Here is a 23,660-nt window from a genome sequence, read left to right as displayed (position 1 = left end):
CCTACCGGATCATAGCTCTCTCCACACTTCCTTTCCAAATGCTGTTATCTAAGTCTTATTAGTTATGATAATAACAATACACAGCATGTAAGCATTTACTTTTGGCCTCTCAGGAGAAGAAGTTTGAAGATTCCTCTCTATATTCCTTTAATCTACTTCTAAAGAGGATTACTGCTCTGTCTTGCAGAATCTCTAGTACATTGGATGGAGCCTGGGGCCTAATGAATAAGCTTCCAAGGGGGATAGAAGACACAGGGCTACGGCTCTTTTAAAGGACCCACACAAAACTAATGGAAGTAGCTCCTAAAAAGACAGCCTCCTCTCTTCTCTTGCTTTTTAAGGATTTGCTTCTTAAACACTGGGGCAAATGCGCTCCAATTCTTTTTTCTTTGGCTTTCTCTCTTAGGAGTGGTAATATCACAGGCAGGCATGGAACTTAGTAGAAATAAAGCAGAAATTTGACCTACTTTGATTCTATTATACTAAGATCAACCTAGCTCAAGTGATAAAGTTCTGCATTAGGGGCTGGGGCTAAAACACAGTCAATAATGAAGTATCCATTTGCCTTACTTCATTTACTGCATTCCCTTGGAGATCTCTAAGTAACAAGAAAACAAACTGAGGTAATAAACACGCACTCTTAGATCTCCAGGACAAAAATACCATCCTAAATGTCTCATAATGCTCAATACTTGCCATACACATTGCGCTACATTTAAGATGCCACATAGATTATGTCATTTAATTCTTCAATGTCATAAGGGACATAATATTTGAATGATAAGAAAATTAAAATCTGGCAAGATTAAATAACTACCAGAAGTCACAAAAACATAATAAGCAGAAGAATGAGAATTTAAATCTAGTCCAATAATTCTAAAATCTGTATCTGTCCAATATGTTACCAGCCCCTACTGTTTTCTGCTCCCTCTCCACATCGTATCTGAAGCACAGCAAAACCATGCCTCTGCTTCCTGGGACAGCTAGTCTATCTCACACTTTAAATTTTCTGTCTAAATTAGTTTTTGCAAAATTAGTTTCTAGTATGATCTATTTGGAAAATCACTAGGTAATACAGTTCTTTCTTTCATTTGCTATTTTTTTACTATTAAAAGAAAATTAGAAAATAATATTACTTTATACCAAAACCTGACATGTTCAAGGAACAGGAAGATTACTTATTCAAATACTCTGCTTATCTTATGCACAGATTAAAATAAAATTTATTTAAAATTTTTTATTTAAAATTTATTTTAAATAAGAACTATTATATAATTTTAGTGTCTAGACCCATGTCTTAATGACTCTGTCACCATTAACATGATGAAGTGCTGAGTAATAAAGCTTTCCAATAAAGGCACAAATAAAGCAACTTTTACTGTATTAGTCTTATTTTACAGATAGACACACAAGTAATTCATGTCAAAAATACATTCCTTAAACATTTACTTTTGCCTGAAAGTAGTTATATTTTTATATAATGTATGAAGTTTTAACCAAAGGCAAATAAAATGAGTAATTCCCGTGTGTTGGCTTCTAAAAATTCTATTAAAATTAATTTTCAAAACATTTTCACGAATAATGTGAAGAGAATTATACTTGGCGTCTGAAGGAAAAATATAAATGGGAAGAGCAGAAAGGCAGTTAATCCCACTCTACTTCTGTTTCATGTGAACAGTTTATTTTCTATCTTTTCATTTTATGTATAAACTAAATCTACATCAGCATTAAAAAAATTTCAAAGGATAAAATTTGGCAAAGAAAATTCTAGATTCAAATATTCTAAGTTATATATATATTTTTCCTAGCTACATTCAAAGGAAATTCTGAAGAGACCACTTATAAAACTTTGTGAGAAGATGGCAGAGTAGAAGGGCGTGCGCTCACTTGCCTTTGAGAGAACACCAGAATCACAGCTAACTGCTGCAAAATCGACAGGAAGACACTGGAACTCACCAAAAAAGATACGCCACATCCAAAGACAAAGGAGAAGCCGAAACAAGACAGTAGGAGAGGCGCAATCACAATAAAATCAAATCCCATAACCACTGGATGGGTGACTCACAAACTGGAGAACACTTATACCACAGAAGTCCACCCATTGGAGTGAAGGTTCTGAGCCCCACATCAGTCTTCCCAACCTGGGGGTCCGGTGACAGGAGAAGGCATTCCCAGAGAACAAGATTTTGAAGGCTAGCGGAATTTTATTACAGGACTTTGACAGGACAGGGGGAAAAAGAGACTGCACTCTTGGAGGGCACACGCAAAGTAGTGTGTGCATAATGACCCAGGGGGAAGGAGAAGTGAACCCATAGGAGAATGAACCAGACCTACCTGCTAGTGTTGGAGGGTGTCCTGCAGAGGTGGGGGGTGGCTGTGGCTAACCACGGGGAAAAGAACACTGGCAGCAGAAGTTCTGGAAGGTACTCCTTGGCATGAGCCCTCCTGGATCTGCCATTAGCCCCACCAAAGAGCCTGTCCCTTCCAGTGCTGGGTCACCTCAGGCCAAACAAACAACAGGAAGGGAACTCAGCCCCACCCATCGGCAGACAAGTGGTTTAAAGTTTTACTGAGCTCTGCCCACCAGAGCAACACCCAGCTCTACCCACCACCAGTCCCTTCATTAGGAAGCTTGCACAAGACTCTTAGATAGCGTCATCCACCAAAGGGTAGACAGCAAAAGCAAAAAGAACTACAATCCTGTGGCCTGTGCAATGAAAACCACATTTATAGAAAGATAGAGAACATGAAAAGGCAAAGGACTATGTACCAGATGAAGGAACAAGATAAAACCCCAGAAAAACACCTAAATGAAGTGGAGATACGCAACCTTCCAGAAAAAGAATTCAGAATAATGATAGTGAAGATGATCCAGGACCTCAGAAAAAGAATGGAGTCAAAGATTGAGAAGATGCAAGAAATGTTTAATAAATACCTAGAAGAATTAAAGAACATACAAACAAAGACAAACAATACAATAACTGAAATGAAAAATACACTAGAAGGAATCAATAGCAGAATAACTGAGGCAGAAGAATGGAGAAGTGACCTGGAAGACAGAATGGTGGAATTCACTGCTGTGGAACAGAATAAAGAAAAAAGAATGAAAAGAAATGTAGACAGCCTAAGAGACGTCTGGGACAACATTAAATGCATCAACATTCACATTAAGGGGGGTCCCAAAGGAGAAGAGAGACAGAAAGGACCTGAGAAAATATTTGAAGATATTATAGTCAAAAACTTCCCTAACATGGGAAAGGAAACAGCCCCCAAGTCCAGTAAGCGCAGAGTCCCAGGCAGGATAAACCCAAGGAGATACATGCCGAGATACATAATAATCAAACTGACAAAAATTAAAGACAAAGAAAAATTATTGAAAGCAGCAAGGGAAAAACAACAAATAACATACAAGGGAACTCCCATAAGGTTAACAGCTGATTTCTTGGTAGAAACTCTACAAGCCAGAAAGGAGTGGCACAATACATTTAAAGTGATTAAAGGGAAGAACCTACAACCAAGATTACTCTACCTGAAAAGGATCTCATTCAGATACTATCGAGAAATCAAAAGCTTTACAGACAAGCAAAAGCTAAGAGAATTCAGCACCACCAAACCAAGTCTACTACAAATGCTAAAGGAACTTCTCTAAGTGGGAAACACAAGAGAAGAAAAGGACCTACAAAAACAAAACTAAAACAATTAAGAAAATGGGAACAGGAACATACATATCAATAATAACCTTAAGCGTGAATGGATTAAGTGCTCCAACCAAAAGAAACAGGCTTGCTGAATGGATACAAACATAATACGCATATATACGCTGTTGACAAGAGACACACTTCAGACCTAGGAACACACACAGGATGAAAGTGAGGGGATGGAAAAAGATATCCCAAGCAAATGGAAATCAAGAGAAAGCTGGAGTAGCAATACTCATATCAGATAAAATAGACTTTAAAATAAAGAATGTTACAAGAGACAAGGAAGGACACTACTTAATGATCAACAGATCAATCCAAGAAGAAGATATAACAATTATAAATATACATGCACCCAACATAGAAACAACTCAATATATAAGGCAAATGCTAACAACTATAAAAGAGGAAATCGACAGTAACACAATAATAGTGGGGGACTTCAACACTGCACTTACACCAATGGACAGATCACCCAGACAAAAAATTAATAAGGGAACATAAGCTTTAAATGATACAACAGGCCAGATATTTAATTGATATTTATAGGATATTCCATCCAAAAACAGCAGATTACACTTTTTCCCAAGTGCACACAGAACATTCTCCAGGATAGATGACATTTCGGTTCACAAATCAAGCGTCAGTAAATTTAAGAAAACTGAAATCATATCAAGCAACTTTTCAGACCACAACACTATGAGATTAGAAATAAATTACAGGGGAAAAAACATAAAAAACACAAACACATGGAAGCTAAACAATACGTTACCAAATTACCAAGAGATCACTGAAGACATCAACGAGGAAATCAAAATATACCTAGAGAAAAATGACCAGGAAAACACGATGATCCAAAACCTACAGGATGAAGCAAAAGCTGTTCTAAGAGGGAAATTTATAGCAAGAAACAAGAAAAATCTCAAATGAGCATACTAACTTTACACCTAAAGGAACTGGAGAAAAAAGAACAAACAAAACCCAAACTTAGTAGAAGGAGAGATTTCATAAATCAGAGCAGAAATAAATGAAATAGAAACAAAGACAACAATAGCAAAGATCAATAAAACTAAAAGCTGGTTCTTTGAGAAGATAAACAAAATTGAGAAACCTTTAGCCAGACTCATCAAGAAAAAAAGGAAGAGGACTCAAATCAATAAAACTAGAAATGAAAAAGGAGAAATTACAATGGACACTGCAGAAATACAAATCACCATAAGAGACTACTACAAACAATTCTATGCCAATAAAATTGACAACCTGGAAGAAATGGACAAAAATTTAGAAAGGTACAACCTTCCAACACTGAAGCAGGAAGAAAAAGAAATAAAAGGAATACAAATTGGAAAAGAAGAAGTAAAACTGTCACTGTTTGCAGATGACATGATACTATACATAGGTAATCCTAAAGATGCAGCCAGAAAACTACTAGAGCCAATCAATTAATTTGGTAAAGTTACAGGATACAAAATTAATGCACAGAAATCTCTTGCATTCCTATACAATAACAGTGAAAGATCAGAAAGAGAAATTAAGGAAACAATCCCATTCACCCTTGCAACAAAAAGAATACATTACCTAGCAATAAACGTATGTAAGGAGGTAAAAGACCTATACTCAGGGCTTCCCTCGTGGCGCAGTGGTTGAGAGTCCACCTGTCGATGTAGGGGACACGGGTTCGTGCCCCAGTCTGGGAAGATCCCACATGCCGTGGAGCGGCTGGGCCCGTGAGCCATGGCCGCTGAGCCTGCGCGTCTGGAGCCTGTGCTCGGCAACAGGAGAGGCCACAACAGTGGGAGGCCCACGTACCACAAAAAAAAAAAAAAAAAAGACCTGTATTCAGAAAACTGTAAGACACTCGTGAAAGAAATCAAAGATGACACTAACAGATGGAGAAATATACCATGTTCTTGGAATGGAAGAATCAATATTGTGAAAAACACTATACTACCCAAAGCAATCTACAGATTCAATGCAATCCCTATCAAATTACCAATGGAATTTTTTTTACAGAACTAGAGCAAAAAATCTTAAAATTTGTATGGAGACACAAAAGACCCTGAACAGCCAAAGCAATCTTGAGGGAAAAATACGGAGCTGGAGGAATTAGGCTCCCTGACTTCAGACTATACTACAAACAGCAATCAAGACAATATGGTACTGGCAGAAAAACAGAAATATAGATCAATGCAACAGGATAGAAAGCCCAGACATAAACCCACACATCTATGGTCAACTAATCTATGACAAAGGAGGCAGGGATATACAATGGAGAAAAGACAGTCTCTTCAATAAGTGGTGCTGGGAAAACTCGGCAGCTACATGTAAAAGAATGAAATTAGAACACTCCCTAACACCATACACAGTAAATTCAAAATGGATTAAAGACATAAATGTAAGACCAGACACTATAAAACTCTTAGAGGTAAACATATGAAGGATACTCTCTGACATAAATCACAGCAAGGTCTTTTTTGACCCACCTCCTAGAGTAATGAAAATAAAAACAAAAATAAACAAATGGGACCTAATGAGACTTAAAAGCTTTTACACAGCAATGGAAACTATAAACAAGATGAAAAGACAACCCTCAGAATAGGAGAAAATATCTTCAAAGGAATCAACAAAGGATTAATCTCCAAAATATATAAGCAAACAAATCAACAGACAAATGATTAATCTCCAAAATATATAAACAGCTCATGCAGCTCAATATTGAAAAAACAAACAACCCAATCAAAAAATAGGCAGAAGACCTAGGTAGACATTTCTCCAAAGAAGACATACAGATGGCCAAGAAGCACATGAAAAGCTGCTCAACATCACTAATTATTAGAGAAATGCAAATCAAAACTACAATGCGGTATCACCTCACACTGATTAGAGTGGGCATCATCAGAAAATCTACAAACAACAAATGCTGGAGAGGGTGTGGAGAAAAGGGAACCCTCTTGCACTGTTAGTGGGAATGTAAATTGATACAGCCAAATTGATACAGCCACTATGGAGAACAGTATGGAGGTTCCTTAGAAAACTAAAAGTAGAATTACCATATGACCCAGCAATCCCACTACTGGGCATATACCCAGAGAAAACCATAATTCAAAAAGACACATGCACCTTTTGGTCTTCCCTGGTGGCACAGTGGGTAATAATCCACCCGCCAATGCAGGGGACACGGGTTCCAGCCCTGGTCCAGGAAGATCCCACATGCCACGAAGCAACTAAGCCCGTGTGCCACACTACTGAGCCTGCACTCTACAGCCTGTGAGCCATAACTACTGAGCCTGTGTGCCACAACTACTGAAGCCCACATGCCTAGAGCCTGTGCTCCACAAGAGAAGCCACCGCAATGAGAAGCCTATGCACTGCAAAGAAGAGTAGCTCTCACTCGACACAACTAGAGAAAGCCCATGCACAGCAACAAAGACCCAGCGCAGCCAAAAATAAATAAATAAATAAAATTAATTAAAAAAAAAAATACACATGCACTCCAATGTTCATTGCAGCACTATTTACAATAGCCAGGTCACGGAAGCAACCTAGTTGTCCACAGACAGATGAATAGATGAAGAAGAGATGTGGTACATATATACAATGGAATATTACTCAGCCATAAAAAGGAACGAAATTGGGCCATTGTAGAGATGTGGATGTACCTAGAGACTGTCATATAGAATGAAGTCAGAAAGAGAAAAACAAATATCGTATATTAACGCTTATATGTGGAATCTAGAAAAACGGTACAGATGAACCAGTTTGCGAGGCAGAAATAGAAACACAGATGTAGAGGACAAACGTATGGACACCAAGGGGGAAAGTGGGGCTGGGGAGCGGTGGTGGGATGAATTGGGAGATTGGGATTGATATATACACAGTAATATGTATAAAATAGATAACTGATAAAGTATTTTTTAAAAAATGCTCTGAGAAGTTGGAGGAAGAGAAAACTCTTATCAGTACCTTTCCCCATGAGCTTATAGCAGAGATAGGTTCTGAGAATCCCTAAAGACACCCGAAGAAACAATGGAAAATCGATAATCCAGAATGCTAGTTTTCTTAAATCAACTAGCATAAGGATGCGCAGCCACTGCTTTGATGTTACTTTTCCTGTAAAGAACTGCTGCATTCATTAGACCTGTCCAAGACTGCTGCATAATTTGGAGTTCTACACCCCAGAAGTTTTCTAATTATGGTTCCCAGACCAGCAGAATCAACATCCCACAGAAACTTGTTCATAATATAAATTCTCGGGCTCTATCCCAGTTCAACGGAGACAGAGGTGTGGGAGTGGGAGAGGTTAGAGGCTGGCAATGTGTGTTCTAGCCAGGCCTCAGGATGATTCTGATGTATGCTGAACTCTGAGAACTACGACCACAACCAGAAAAAGAAATGTAAGGAACTGGAGAGGACTCTGAGAAGAACAATGAAGATGAACGGAATGCCTGAGACAGAATAAACAGAGGAACCAAGACAGATGGCTTTAGCAAGAAGAAACCTGTGGTACTGACATTTACAAGGCTTCAAGTATATGAAGACTTATTCACAAGGGAAGGTAACCAGATGTTCTCTATTTCCCCTGAGGGAAGACAAAGAAGACGTTATGGACTTCAAGTTGCATCATAAGAAATTTAGGTTAAAATACAATTAAAGTTTGCTGACACAGAGTGTTGTTAAACATTAAAATGAATTGCTGAGGAGTTTGTAGAACTTTCTTCTCTGAGTATCTACTTCAAAAACTACTGTAAATTATAAAATAAACTCTTGTTTTCTTTCCAGCTAAATGATTACCATCTACTGCATAAGGGAAAATGTGAAAAATATGTTGTTACATTTCAGACCTTTTAAAATTATCTAAAATTTAAAATATCTGAGGTACAGCAACTATCTTAAATATCTGAGTGTTAAAATGATAAGAATACTTATTCAAACACAAAACATATACATTCAAAGTATTTCTTTAAACTATAGATAATGATGTTCCGTAATAGTACAAAAAGTGAGCAGTAACACATATAAAATTCTTGGTTGATGCAATTTACATGTATTTTCAAATAAAAAGAAGAAATTGAATACAAATGAATAAGAAGTAAAAGACTGACTAGTTGGTATCTAAAAATTGTATCCTTGTATTTTAAAAACATCACTGAAAAAATTCATAACACGAATACATATATGTGTTACACAAAATGATAGCAGCAACCAAATGCACAGCTTTGCCAAATTGCTCCTAACACTCTTTCCCAACCTTATAGTTTTATATTAATAAGTTCATTAAACAAATACAGTTAACAGGTAACTAAAATAAAAAGATACAAAAAGGTCCTTTTCCTGAGCACCAATAATATCTGATAAGTCTCACATGTAAAGTAAGTGTGTCATAGTTACAATTCCTGAAACAAGTTTTTTTTAAATGTTGAAAAGTCACCAAAAGTTTAAGCTTTAATAATTTTCCATGTGTATAGGAAGTCACTATAATGATAACTCTGTGACTTGTTCACCTCCAAAATATTTTGAAGTTGCGGTCTTCATTGACAAAAAACAATTCCAGTAATTTAGTAGATGTTCATATTTATTGTACTTAGCATAATTCAGGAAGTTAACATTTTTCATTACCTTTTCCACCTTTCCACCATTGATGTCACTGGGGAGGAATTTCTTGCCAATTGTTCTCAAGTCTGTCTAAAATAAAAATATTATTATTAACATAAAATTATACAGAAAAGTGAATCTAAATCTAATTTCACTCACCAACAAAAGATAAAATTACTTAAGGTGTGTGGAACAAACTTTAAATAAATGTCTTTCAACTGATTATGAGATCTATATATATATAAAATCAATCTTTTCTAATAACACAGTCCCATACATACATTGTTTAAAGTACATCAAAGGCCTTATTTATATCTGGTCATACTTCTCTAGATACCCTTTTAACTGACTAAGTCTTCTTTATTAAAATCTAAAACTTGATTTTATGAAACTATATAGTCTTACTAAAAAAACTAATGCCACAATCCAAAACTAAATGACTACTTTGAACATATAAACAGAGTATATTTTTGACAACTAAATTCTATCTAACCTTGATATGCAGAGACATGAAAACACATTACTCTATAGGTTGTGATACTTATGACATAACAAAGCTACACAACATAAAAATATCCCAGAGAACAGTACCACTGCAACAGCAAGAAATCATAAAACTATACTGTAGTAAATACTTATTTCATTTGCTTTTTAAACAAATTACAGAAACAGAAGTTGTGAACAAATGACTAACCACATGAAAATTCCCAAGTACGTATTATTCAGCAAACTAAAGCAAAACAAAAAAGAACAACATAGGACTAAGATATAGTTGTAGGATTTCTGACATAAAAACAGAACTTCAACTATACAGTCTACATAAAAAAAACAGACTTTTTCAGGATTTTGTCTTCTTTAAGTAAGAAGAAGTGAAAACTAAAGGAAAAGTAAGAAATTTGATCAGAAGAAAACTAATACTACTCATGAAAAAGGCCTAATTATTTAAGCTAAGAAATTATCTCGCTGCTTGAGATAGTGAGGTTAGATTAATAACTAAATTTGTACTGTTTTGTTATTCCTTAAATATAGTAAAGAGAAGCTCTTCATTGCCTCAAGAGCAAAACAAAACAGACTTAGAGTGCATTTAATCACAAAATTTATAAGGGAGAAATTTATATTACACTTAAGGAGAAAATACTAGATGATTAAAATTACTGTATTATAAAAGGATTACATATAGAGAAGTAGGATAGTCTTCTTTGAACACCTACAATAATAGAATATCCTCTTACTTGAAATATCCATATATGGTCAGCTTAAGAAACAAGCATACATGTTATACAACCCTCACAGATCCTTTCCAGTCTTTTACTACAATGATTTATAATTTATTTCTCAATGTAATGCAAGGATCACTCCTAAGTAAAACTCACTGAATGGAACTGCCAGGTAAACTAAGCCCCAAATATTTGTTTAACAATGTTTCAGGTTTATCCTTTTTGCAGCCTCCACCCAATAATAGAGTGAAAGAATTATAAACCATACCTCATGTTGCATGGCTTTGACTTTGAAAATACTAAGCAACATATGGGGAAAAAAATACTTTCCTATACTAGCATTTCCTATATTAGGATTGTTTTGAAGATTAAATAATGCATGTAAAGCATTCAGCACAATGACTTGCAAACAGTAAGCATTTAATGAATGTTAGCGATGTTTACTTTAGCGAATATAAAACATGCATATTGTTATCATCTGAACGTGTACAAGTCAATAATACAACTAACAGTTCATAAAAACATAAGTATTATCTTGAAGTCACTCAAAAGCTGAAATATTTAAATATGTATAAAAAACATAATATATAAAAATTTTATGATGCATCATGGTCCTTCATTTCTGTTTTTTATCACTAATTAAAAAATTAAAATAAAATGAGGCATTAATATAAATGAGAAATGAGCACTAGACTAAAATCCTCAACTTTGATTTACTACATACTGTAATTAACTAATATGACCTGGGACACGTCAGAAATTCTCTAAATCCAGTTAATTTATTCCTCTGTAACATGGAAAATATATTACCAATTCTATCTTCCAAAGCTGTTGTCAGGCTAAAAGGAGACAATATATTCAAAGTGCCTTACACACATATAAGGAATGTTATTTCATTGTTCTTTTAGCAAGATGAAAATGACCTACCAAATCTTTAAACATCCTAAATTCAAAGTCAATTTAAGAGTTCTGCAAAGGCAATTCTATGATTCAGATGCTGTTATATCAGGGTCACTAGGATAACTGGGTCCAGAAATAAATTTATAGTGAATAAGCGATTATGCAGGAGAAATATTTAACCTATAACACGCACTTGTGCACATGCACACAAGATTCCTATTTCTTCAAGTAATTTCAGCAGAATATCTATTTGGCAAATCATTTTGTATTACACAGAATCTTAAAACAAATTTAAAAATAATCTTTTAAAATTTTTACTGTTACATATTACTTAGTAATTTAAGACTAGGCTATCATTTAATTTTTTTCTGAATAATTCAGGAATTTAAACGCAAAACTACATGCTGAATTTCAAGGTTATTTCTTAATATCCTTACTCCTCATTCTACAGAGGAAAAAATTAAGAACCTCCCTCCTTTCAACATAAAAACCCATGCAGAAAAGAGTTACACAGCAGCTCTGAGGCTGCTATCTTTAGAAGGGCCAGCTTACAAAGTCGGCCTGAAGGTGTCATCTGGGAACTTGGCACTTGAACCATTCCTTAACTGAAACTGTGGTTCACTGCCTAAATTATTTGTGTTAACAATGTGATCTATGGTAAACACCTGCTTTTAAAGGGGGGGAGTCTGGAATTTTATTTCATGCTAAGCAGAGAGTACCTTCCTAAGCAGCCCAATAATAGCCTAATGGACTTCCCTGGGCAGGAAAACCATATACATACCACTGCTTTGTTCACTGCTAGATAAAGGAACAAATTCAGTGTGTTCCCACTGGCGGAAGAGAACATAAGCAAGCTTATGCATAGATTATTCTCCCAATATGTAATAAGTTATATGTAAGAACTAATAATGCAAGTCTTTCTCAATTAGTGATTAACATCCCACAATCACTCGAAAGTTAAAAAACTTCAACAGAAACACTGTATATACCTGATTTTATTTAAAGGTTATAAACTTGAACCTTAGATTATTTGTCTGGTGTAGACTTCATCCCGATTAAAAGTATTTTTTTTTAATCCTATTATATCGCATAATAGCTTTGGACTGCAGTATTTAACTATATATTTTAAAGAAAATTATAAAGACAAATTAATTCACTAAGATAAAAATAATCATGTACCTCTTATGCACACAGGACAAATACTTCATGTTGACTTATTTTACTTAGTTTCATACCCAATTTATACATAGCTCAATGCTATTTACCTATGTATATAAATAAGAAAAATAAAAAAGAACAGAAGATTGTCACAAAGCCTTTTTCCTATCATCTTTAGGACTTTTTTTAAATAAACAAAGAAACTAGGGTTCTTTTTTTTTTTTGTGGTATGCGGGCCTCTCACTGCTGTGGCCTCTCCCGTTGCAGAGCACAGGCTCCATGGCTCACGGGCCCAGCCACTCCACGGCATGTGGGATCTTCCCGGACTAGGGCACGAACCCGTGTCCCCTGCATCAGCAGGCAGACTCTCAACCACTGCGCCACCAGGGAAACCCGAAACTAGGGTTCTTTATACCATTTTTTGAAAATAAAATTCACTAATTTGGGTGCAAATCAAGGAAAGTTAAAGTGTCTAGCAAATATTTCCATTTGTAGTCACAGATAACCTGTTGGTCTTATTAAATAAAATTTCAAAGCAGCTAAAAAAATCACGGGTTTCAAAATATAAATTTTATGTTTAAACCTAAGTTTAATTATGTAAATATAAATTTAAGTAATTTGAAAAGTTATACAGTTATAAATTTATTTATATTTCACATGTTCTTATCAGTTGTCACCCTTTCTGCTTTATGCTAAAACTACTTTGCAGTGACATAATGGATTTTTCAGACAGTAATTCTCTTCTGAATTTCAGTGATTATGTATCATAGTATACGAAGTTGATTAATAGACTATGACTGCAAAGGTGATACAAAAAAAACTCCCATAGGGTAACTGCAAGATTGAAAAAAGAATATTAATTTACTTACATCTGTACTTCAAACAATTTTTATAACTCTTCAAAAAAATCCAAAAGTCAATCCCAATTATAGATAAGATACAACTATACAAATGGGTAGAGGGAAAGAGCTTGGAAAGAAATATACACCAAAACATTAATGGTAATTATTTGGTTTTATTATCTTACTTTTCTATATTTTCTGAAGTAGTCGTATGGTACCATATATACTACTTTTATCAACAGGAAAAGTTACTTTGAAAGAGAAAATACAACTGTCAAGAAGCTATAACCTAGCTAGAGTTTCTATGTAAATTAAATGTCAATTTGTTTTCATGAATATGATCAGTTTTTACTGCTATTACATAGCTACTGTAAATGTAATGAAATTCTGTAACTGATCACAGGGTGAAAAGAAAAGGAGTTTTAACTGCATTTTTCCCTTTTTCATTGAATTCTGAGTAATAGATGTTAAAGAAATATATATTTCTAATAATTGGCTTATATGAGATTACCAAATTCAACAAACATCCCTGCAACTTAAAATGGACAATAAAAATGCAAGATGATTTATGATTTTTTCTCATCATAAAATTCAGTTTATTCTATGAGATATTTTTCATAAATATAGCTTCCAGATTTAAAACATTTATAAGTTAATAAATAAAACTTACATTGAGAGCAATCAGGATGATGTCATTTACATTGACTTTGTCAGGAGAACTTGTGCATGCTTCAATGCCTTCATCTGAAAGATACCTGTTAAAATAAAATAAATGGCTTAATATCTTCTAAAATCAAAATTAACCAAAATTATTTTCTTAAGTCTACATGCAATTTTGTTCTCTACTATAAAATGCTTCCACTACAAATACGAGGCAAAAAGCGTCCTGGATACTCCCTGTTTATTTACTATCTGATAGAACAGGATAGGCAATGCGTATTTTTCCTCTTTTATATCTTTAAAGGGATACTGTGTTAATAAAAGTACCCATATGTTTTCTGAGAAAAGCTATTTAACCATCAATATACTTCTTAAGGAATGAATGAGCTCCTCTTTACTATTATACAAATACAATATCCAATTTAAATATTTAGTAATACAGTAAACTCTTAAGAGATTGAGATGTGCTATAAAAATAGAACCAAAAACAACATAGATTTAAATATATATAGTCCAACAAACTTTCTTCTGGGCTCCTTTCTCACATTACCTTCTCAAGTCCCCTTTCTCTAACATAATGTTCCCAAGAATCTTTCAATAAATACTACTGACTCCAAATAGCACAAAGATAGGCAACTTTTGACCTTACATCTTTCACTTTTCCTGTCCCTTTTCAGTTTTTTTTACTCATTGTCTTATTGCCCTTTGTTATTTTTTATTCAGTCCAAACCAACCATACATCTGTAGCAGACAATAATTAATTCAAGAGTAAAAAGATTATTGAATCCAAAGGGGGGAAAAATCATCTCTACCAATTCACCCACACCCAATACAGTCATTTTGAATTCTTTGATAAATTCTACAATTCAGATATCATCCCCCCAAAAGTCCACCTGTAAAAATGCCCGTTAACATTCAGCATCTTTTGTAATCAGTATCAGATACTCCTGTAACCAAAGGTCTGATGCTAGCATTGCCACTGTAGACATTCTCCCACTAAAAAGATCCCACTACTGGGCATATACCCTGAGAAAACCATAATTCAAAAAGATACATGTACCCCAATGTTCCTTGCAGTACTACTTACATTAGCCAGAACACAGAAGCAACCTAAATGTCCATAGACAGATGAATGGATGAAAAAGATGTGGTACATATATATACAATGGAATATTACTGAGCCATAAAAAGGAATGAAATTGAGTCATCTGTAGTGATGTGGATGGACCTAGAGTCTGTCATACAGAGTGAAGGAAGTCAGAAAGAAAAAAGCAAATACCGTACATTAACGCATATATATGGAATCTAGAAAAATGGTACTGATGAACCTAGTGGCGGGGCAGGAACAGAGACACAGTCTTAGAGAACGGACTTGTGGACACAGGTGGGTGAGGGGAGGGTGAGATGAACTCAGAGTAACACGGACATATATACACTACCATGTGTAAAACAGATAGCTAGTGGGAAGCTGCTGTATAGCACAGGGAGGTCAGCTCGGTATTTTGTGATGACCTAGAGGGGTGGGATGGGGAGGGTGGGAGGGAGGCCCAAGAGGGAGGGGATATAGGCATACATATAGCTGACTCACTTTGTTGTACGAGAGAAACTAACACAACATTGGAAAGCAATTATAATCTAATAAAGATGAAAAATAAAAAAGATACAGGAGTGCTCGTCTGACAGAGCTAACTCCAGCTCTTCCTGATGGCCAGCAATTCCACCATCAACCCCCAACCTTAGGCTGATTCTAAGACACTTGTCAATATAAACTTTACCTGAAGACAGCAACCAAAGAGCATATACCTTTAAGAAACATAGGATGAATGATTTCTCAAAAGTAAAAGGGCAAGTGAAAAGAAATGTGAATAGGAGAGTACAAAAAGCAATAGAAAATTAAAGCTGATAAACCTATGCATAAGATCAAGGAGGTAAAAGAAAGGAATGTGTATATAAATCAAAGCAAGAATGTGTTAAAAGAAGTTAGATACTATTAAAAGTTGAAGACCATGGCAGTGCTAAACTACAATGATGAATGAAGGCAAGGAGTTAAGTGGGCTACAGAGAAAAATAGAAGTGTTAAGTATGTAGATGAGTCAGTAAGAATGAATGGATGGGAGGCAGGAATAAATAGTACATGAGTGACCATGGAATACAACGTTTGCAGTCAGCATAGATGGCTAAAACACTGCTTTAAATCAGAATGGCTAAGTTCATTTCCTTATTACCCTGATAATTTTTCACCATTCATAGCCATTGACTGTATCCCGCACTAACCATCTTACAAACTCAGTTCTACAAATATTAATTAACTCCCCCTTTATGTGAAAAGCACTATGTGAACCAGTAATAAGATCAGTAAAATGATGAAAAATAAACATCTTTCTTCAAGGAGTTTACAGTCTCACATAAAGAATAACACAACATGTAAAAAGCTATCATACAATGCCAAAATAACTATAAACAAAATGTTATGGGGGCTCAAAGTGGCTGCGGAATGGAAAAGAGTGCACAGAAAGGGAATAGTATGACCAACAACATGGAAGTAAAAAAGTATAAAGCACATTCTAGAGGTAATAACTTGGAACGTTATGGCTGGAAAATGGGGAAGAGATGAGAAGTCAGTATAGGTTGAGACATATTTTATTTACTGTAGGAAGCAACAGTGCATAGAGGGATATGGGTGCTATGTTAAATGTTGACTGAGTAATTACAAAAATACAACTTTCAAAATTCCTACAGTGGGGAAATAATATGCAATGACTAATAAAATACTTCTGTTTTCTAGAAAGGCAACTCTTTAGAATTAAAAGATTATATAGGATGTCACATGAACTGGAAATGATCTTAAAACATAATCAAAGTTTAACTCTTCAATTTTACAGATGAAGAACGCCCAAAGATGTTAACCTAAACTTGCCCCAAAATACAAACTTAAGCTATGAAAAGTTAAAACAAAAATGCCTCCTGATTCCCAGTTTAGCAGTCTTTTCATTACAACACACAATTTTTATTTATTAACAACTAATGCTAACATCAGGAATATGATTTTTTTCTCATAAACAAAAGTCAAATCTATACAAATCAATTTTTTAATCAAGTAGACACTTTACCAACACACACAAAAAAGCACAACTAGGTAAATTCAATCAGTGTCTCCAAAGTATATTAAATAAGAATAGGCCTAGTTTCATAGTCAAAGATCAGGGAACAAATATTAACTACGATTAAGAGATTCAAAAATTGTTACAACAATAAAAATACCTATCCTGCAAAATATAAAAAGGAAACATCTATCTAACAAAAATTCTGGAGGCAGAAGAGATAAGGGGGTGTAAATTTGACTTCATCCATGTATAAATCAAATATCATGTGATTTCTTCCAAACGATGCCTGGAGAAGGCTTCCAAATTATAAAATATGGCTCAGTCTCAATTTCCAAGTTTTACAAGTCTCCCTTCCTCACCCTTCACACTAAAAAAAAAAAAAAAAAATCAAAGGACTTGAGCCTCACAGTTTTACTTTGTAATTATCAAGAAACAGGAGACCCATTCACAGGTCTCCCCAGTAACATCTTGGTGATCCTTCTGTCAATACTGGACCATTTTCACAGGACTAAATCTAAATTAACTGTAACTTGAGATTTACAAATTAATCTTTCTGTTTCTGTAAACATTTAAGACTCCAATATCATCAATGAATAAAAAATGTGATAAAACTAAGGTATTATGTCCAGATCAGCTTCAAGATGCACTACAGGAACACAGCAACTGAAAGAACAAAACAACACACAATTCACCAGCCTTAATGTGGTCACTGGGAAAAAAAGGAATTGAAAATTGGCACAGGCGTGTCAGATCTGATCCCTGTGCACAACTGCACGATGGACCTCAAGGGAAGTGAGTCATAATCAGTTCCCATGTGCCGTCTTTGAGCATGCAAACCCAAGGGCATGGGCCTTAAAGAAGAAACAAACCCCAGAGAGCTCTTGTTGACTACAACAGCCCCCAAAGCACATACTTTTTTTCACCTCTGGTGGAGATTTGAGAACAGTAACATTATAAAACCACTCATTACTATTCTGAACTAAAAATACATTGGAATACATTTTATTGACAAGTAAGGCACTAAAGGGCTAAATTTCTACATGATACTCACAGAATAGACTAATATTTCTCCTTAATTTTACCTTCAAACAATTCCATTTTAAATCACAGTTTAATAAACACTCAAAATTTTTTAAAAGGTTTTGGAAAGTGCTTCTTATTTTCATAAATAAATGTTAAAATTCTGACTTTCTCAGAGTCATTTAATTTTAGTCCTGAGCAACTCTTCTTACTTAAGAAGTAAAAGCTTTAAAATTAAATACTATCCACCAATTTGGGGGAGAGGTGGTTTCCTATTACAAATAATGAAAATATATTTAATAAGAAGGGTCTCACTGCTAAAACCATCTTTACCTCATGTTCTAAAGTTACTTGGGCATATAAAACAGACATTCCCAAACTACAGTTCAAGAATCTCAACTGACAGAAAACTGTGATAAAAACAAATACTATTGTTTCAATATCACTTGTTAGATCCAGATAGTGGATCACCATTACCAGTAAGTGGATTCCTAACTGCAAGGGAAGAGTGCCAATTTTCCTTTGATCCATTCCTCTGGAAGTAGGTAAAATCCTTGAGTCTAACTTAACTACTGACTATGATGTACACATAATGAGGTCAGCAACAAACTGAAGGGTACGTGCCCGTCTAAAAGGGGCAGCTCCAGTGACTATCTGTATGAGGATAGGTTAAGCAGCCATTGTCAGATTTTCTCATTTTTAGCTTTTAGTTTTTTGCAAAGCAATGTACAAGCCAAACAAAACAGGCTTCAGTCTGCATGTGGCACACACACTTTGTACGTATTAATCGTATTGGTTTATTTCAGTTATCTGTTTGTTTGCTCTTATACACTTTCAACTTGTCTTTGACATGCAGGGTTGTGCCCTAAGTGTCTCTCAAATGATATAATATCCGTGGCTGACATCCTTTTCAAGCAAAAGAGGAAAAGAACTGTCTTTTAGGTCACTTTGTATGACCCCTGGACAGCAATAAACATATTTATGCATGTAAATAGTGTTCTTACCGGATTTATCATCAAATCATTTACTTTGGCCTAAATTATCTTCAAACTGCACATATGATAACTCATCCTTACCTAGATTTCGAGACTACATATATTTTTTAGGGGGAAAAATGTTCTAATTGGCCAGAAATACTAAAAAAGCACACTGAAGTTTTCTTCCCCTCCACCTACCTGTACCCGTCCAAGCAATGAATACCCATTCAAGTCTGAACTGAGACATGAATTCCTAAGATAATCAAAAACAGAATCTATTATCACGCATACAAATTAGGCTGATGACACATGAAAATTCTTCAAAATGCCAATAAGAAAATCAAGAGTGAAAACATTCTTCCCAAATGGATAGGGACTCAATCAAAAAAATAAAGGACATATCTGGACAATGACTGCTACAGGATGGTCTTAAGTGTCTCTGAAGAATACCCAAATCACATGGCCTCATGTGGTTTTTGTGGTCTCTGATCTATACATGATTATTTGCTGGTACATTGAGATTACTAGCCCACATAGGTTATCCAAATACCAAAATAGGCATTTTATAAATGAATCCCTACTTAGCTACAAAGAAAATAATAACTAACTCCCAATTACTCAAGCCAATAGAGGGACAGGAGAGAATAAAACATGACAGGTAATTTTTAAAATCACTTATATTAAAAGGTATCTTTCATCTTAGCAAATATGAACATTGCCAACCTACTGAAAATTCCCAGGACATTAAAAAAATAATTTTTAAAAACTACCCAAACAAAGGTCTCTCTGCATATCCTGTTTCCAGCCCCACAGTATAAGTGGTCTGTAACATGCCTGCTGAAAATTTTGGTTGCTATAGGCTTCTTATAGGCTTTTGCTGTACCCAGTCAAAAACACTGAAATAATAACTTGCTAATTCCCTCATTTAGGATAAAGGAAAATGGCTTATGAACTCCTATTTATGAACCACAGAGTAATAAGATTAGTTAAGGTAACAAGGCTAATAAAAATTTGGGCTCAAGGACTTCCCTGGTGGTCCAGTGGTTAAGACTCCATGCTCCCAAAGCAGGGGGCCCGGGTTTGATCCCTGATCAGGGAACTAGATCTCACATGCCGCAACTAAAGATCCTGTACACGGCAACAAAGATCCCACGTGCCTCAGCTAAGACCTGATGCAGCCAAATAAATAAATATTTTTTTAAAAAACTGGGGCACAAAATTTGCTTCAAATAACCTGGTACAGACTAAATGAATATACTCAATACAATTTATAAATACATTGGTGAGGGGGCGTGGGGGGGGAGTCACCAACCAGAATATAACTTGGTACACCAGCATTAAGTTGAATGAATTTATGGTATTAAGCACAGCAAACAGGAGGATCAGAATTCTATTAAAAGTAATTCAGAAGGGGGGAGTCCTATGACCCAAATGGCAAAAAAGGAAAAAAGAGGTCTTTTATTTCATTTCCCTAAAAAAAAGTACCACTTCTATCACTACCATTTTCTTCCCTTCTTTAGGTTAAGTGGCCACCTACTATGCCAAAATGAATACCACAATCTTTATTCCAACAATTACAATAAGGACCTGAGTCAACACTAGCTTAAAATTTAATTTTCTCTATGGTTTATGTATGAATGGATCAAATAAAGATATGTATTATATAAAGGACCTCTAAGTAACAAGTAATTAGTGTTCATCTTAGTGAGTGAACTATTTTCTATATAAGATTTATTTTATTCAAATATAAACTATCTTTTAAAATGCACTTTTCAGTTTTTAGTTTTTATGATTTCTTTGCATGCACAAATGTATATTACTTCCACCATTTAGTTAATATGATATTAAATTTTTTCTACACATGGGAATATCTATTCTAATTTCTTCTCTGCTAACTTTCCAAATTTTTATATTACAAAAATAAAAACACCAAAAGCAAAGACCTTAAAACCTTAACATTTTATGTGCAAATGTTTCAAAAAATTAACCTGCACAGAAATGGAAAGGATAAATATGCAAAAAGTAAAAAAAAAATCTGCTTAGTACTATATAAGGATCTTTTTTCTAAGCAAGTAACTTCAGTAGAGATGTGAAGCATTATGAAATGCCTTGATACATCATGATTAACATCCGTATTACTCAAACTTCAACATTTCAGTGGCCAGACAAAAATCTGGGGGCCCAATATTAAAGATTAAGATATGGACATCAGAAAAGGTTCTAGGGATAATCCTTTGTAAAGTCATATATAATGTAAAATATTTTAAAGTGTTTAAATTCTGAAAATTTGAAACCTAGATTTGTTTTTGTTAAGCATTTCCTTGAAAATGCTAAAGATGTATTAGAGAGCTAATTCTGAAGAATGTACTACTTGAAAACACCACTAGATGACAACCTTGCTTCACAAGCATAATATCATCAGCCCATTAAAGGAAGCTAAGACTCCAAAGATGTACTAAACTGGCTTTCAAATAAGGGTTTCCAACATTTATTGGGTTTTTTTGGTGGCTAGTAGATATATCAAAAATAAAATAGACTTATAATTTTAGAATTTGTTATAATTTTAGAATTTGTGTTTGCTATAAAGATCACTCAGGATTTAAAAAAGAAACTCATTTAGCAGACACTTGAGATATCTCACATGGAAAAAAAAATTGAAGCATATCAATAGACAATTTTCTCTCTTATTCTCTCCTATGTTCATCCTTTGGAAATAGAAACTTATAAAAAGTACACATAAATTACTAGAGATTAATGCTTTTTTGCTGTGGAATAGCTACAAAGAGTATTTTCAACATTATTTCAATAGTTGTTTTTCTCTGACATCAAAACAAATAATTATGACAATTTTAAGATAACTATAGGAAGACAGGTGACAACAAATCACAAACTTCTATATTTTGATCCTTTTTCAGCAATATTTTCCCTATACATAATCCAACCCATGAAGACATTAGTCCTGGAATGTTTATTTGGTATTAAGTAATTAACATCTGAGCAAGTAAAAATTCCTTTGAAATTCCATAATTGATATACTACAAGGATTAGTGGCAATGGGAACCTAACTATGTTATTATTCATTTTTGTAAACCAAACCCTCACAATATTTTTAAAGTATAAATGAAGGCCTGGATATTTTTACTTTCATTAATTTATGTCCTTCCTCTAATTCAACATTTTCATACTTAAATTCTGAAGCAGAGCTGAAGTTAGTTTTTAATAAGTCATATTTTAAATATGTGATTTGACACTTCTGTCATCTCTACTTCAGCACAAAGGTGACAGCTATAAAACCATACATCAGGTGGAAAGACTCACTTTAGGCCTAATGCCTGTGCACTGACTACTGCAATACAGAATCAGGGTCTGTAGAGGCCAGGCCAAAGGCCTCCCAGGATTAACCCCAGACCATGTACTTAGTTAGGTTTACATGAGAGCTGTTACTTTAAAATGTAAGATATGATAACAAATATTAGAAGGCATTTTATGAATAGCTTGGAGAGACTGTCATCTGATCTGTACTTTTTAGTGAGACGTAAACTAGATGCAAATCTCAGTCTCAGCATTTAATAAATGTGGGATACAATGCAATTTATTCAATCTTTCTGTGCCTGTTTCCTCCCCTACTTAAAAAAAAAAAAAAAAACTAGAGTTGTTCTAAAAAAATGCTAATCTTTAAGAGCTGTTCTAAGAATAAATGAAATGAAATACCTGGCATATGCCTCATATGAAGTTAGATGCTAAATAAAAACTAGTTTTCTTCCTTCTTAAACGCTGTACTCTTTGTGTCTATTCTGGAAAATATTTCCAAAACATAATGATCCTTAAAAATGCCTTCTCTGAAACTAATACAGTAATTGAATCTACTATAGTTCAAAAAATTTCTTCTGGGTTATTAGAAGGGAGGAGGGTGGTGGGATAAATTGGGAGATTGGGATTGACATATATACACTAATATATATAAAATAGGTAACTAATAAAAAAAAAAGTAACACATGAAGTATGATTCCACTTTTGATGGGGAAAAGCTTATATTTAAAAAAGAAAAACAGAAAGAAAGAAAAAAATGAAGGGAGGAAAAGAATGAAATCTGCCAACCAATAAAGGGAATTTACTTGAAGGCTACAGCTAATAGTCAAAAGTGTGTAACCTTCCTTATTAGAAAGCCTAAACTACATAGTTCCAACATGCTCTTCATATGGAGCTCACTAAGAAATGAAGGAAGGTGTCAGCAAGATGAAAAGATTTTTATTATTCAATTTTTTCCAATTTTACATATTGGATGAATAGACATAGTTTTTAACAATAAGAAACAAACTTATTCCATGAGACTGTGCAAATATTTCTGCCTCAAAGAGAATTTTCAGTGCAAAATATACTGCCATCGTTTTTGCTCAATCTGCCATTTATGTCAAAATTTTTTTTTTTTTTTTTTTTTTGCGGTACGTGGGCCTCTCACTGCTGTGGCCTCTCCAGTTACGGAGCACAGGCT

General features: G+C 34.5%; 1 protein-coding gene across 1 annotated transcript in view; it reads right to left on the bottom strand.

Annotated features, from left to right (window-relative positions):
• The window catches only part of TDRD3 (tudor domain containing 3), a 161,334-nt gene that overhangs the window by 100,527 nt on the left and 37,147 nt on the right, over nucleotides 1–23,660 (bottom strand). Inside the window, exons 2-3 of the mRNA XM_024767216.1 lie at nucleotides 14,078–14,162; nucleotides 9,315–9,380 (exon numbers count right to left, since the gene is read on the bottom strand). Coding sequence (XP_024622984.1) covers nucleotides 9,315–9,380; nucleotides 14,078–14,162 — 151 coding nt within the window. The remainder of the gene's footprint in view (nucleotides 1–9,314; nucleotides 9,381–14,077; nucleotides 14,163–23,660) is intronic.

Source organism: Neophocaena asiaeorientalis, unplaced genomic scaffold (assembly GCF_003031525.2).
Source record: "Neophocaena asiaeorientalis asiaeorientalis breed wild unplaced genomic scaffold, Neophocaena_asiaeorientalis_V1.1 scaffold127, whole genome shotgun sequence".
In the NCBI taxonomy this organism is placed as follows: Eukaryota; Metazoa; Chordata; class Mammalia; order Artiodactyla; family Phocoenidae; genus Neophocaena; species Neophocaena asiaeorientalis.
The sequence above is the reverse complement of the archived record's forward strand: the minus strand, read 5'-3'. Positions and strand labels throughout refer to the sequence as shown.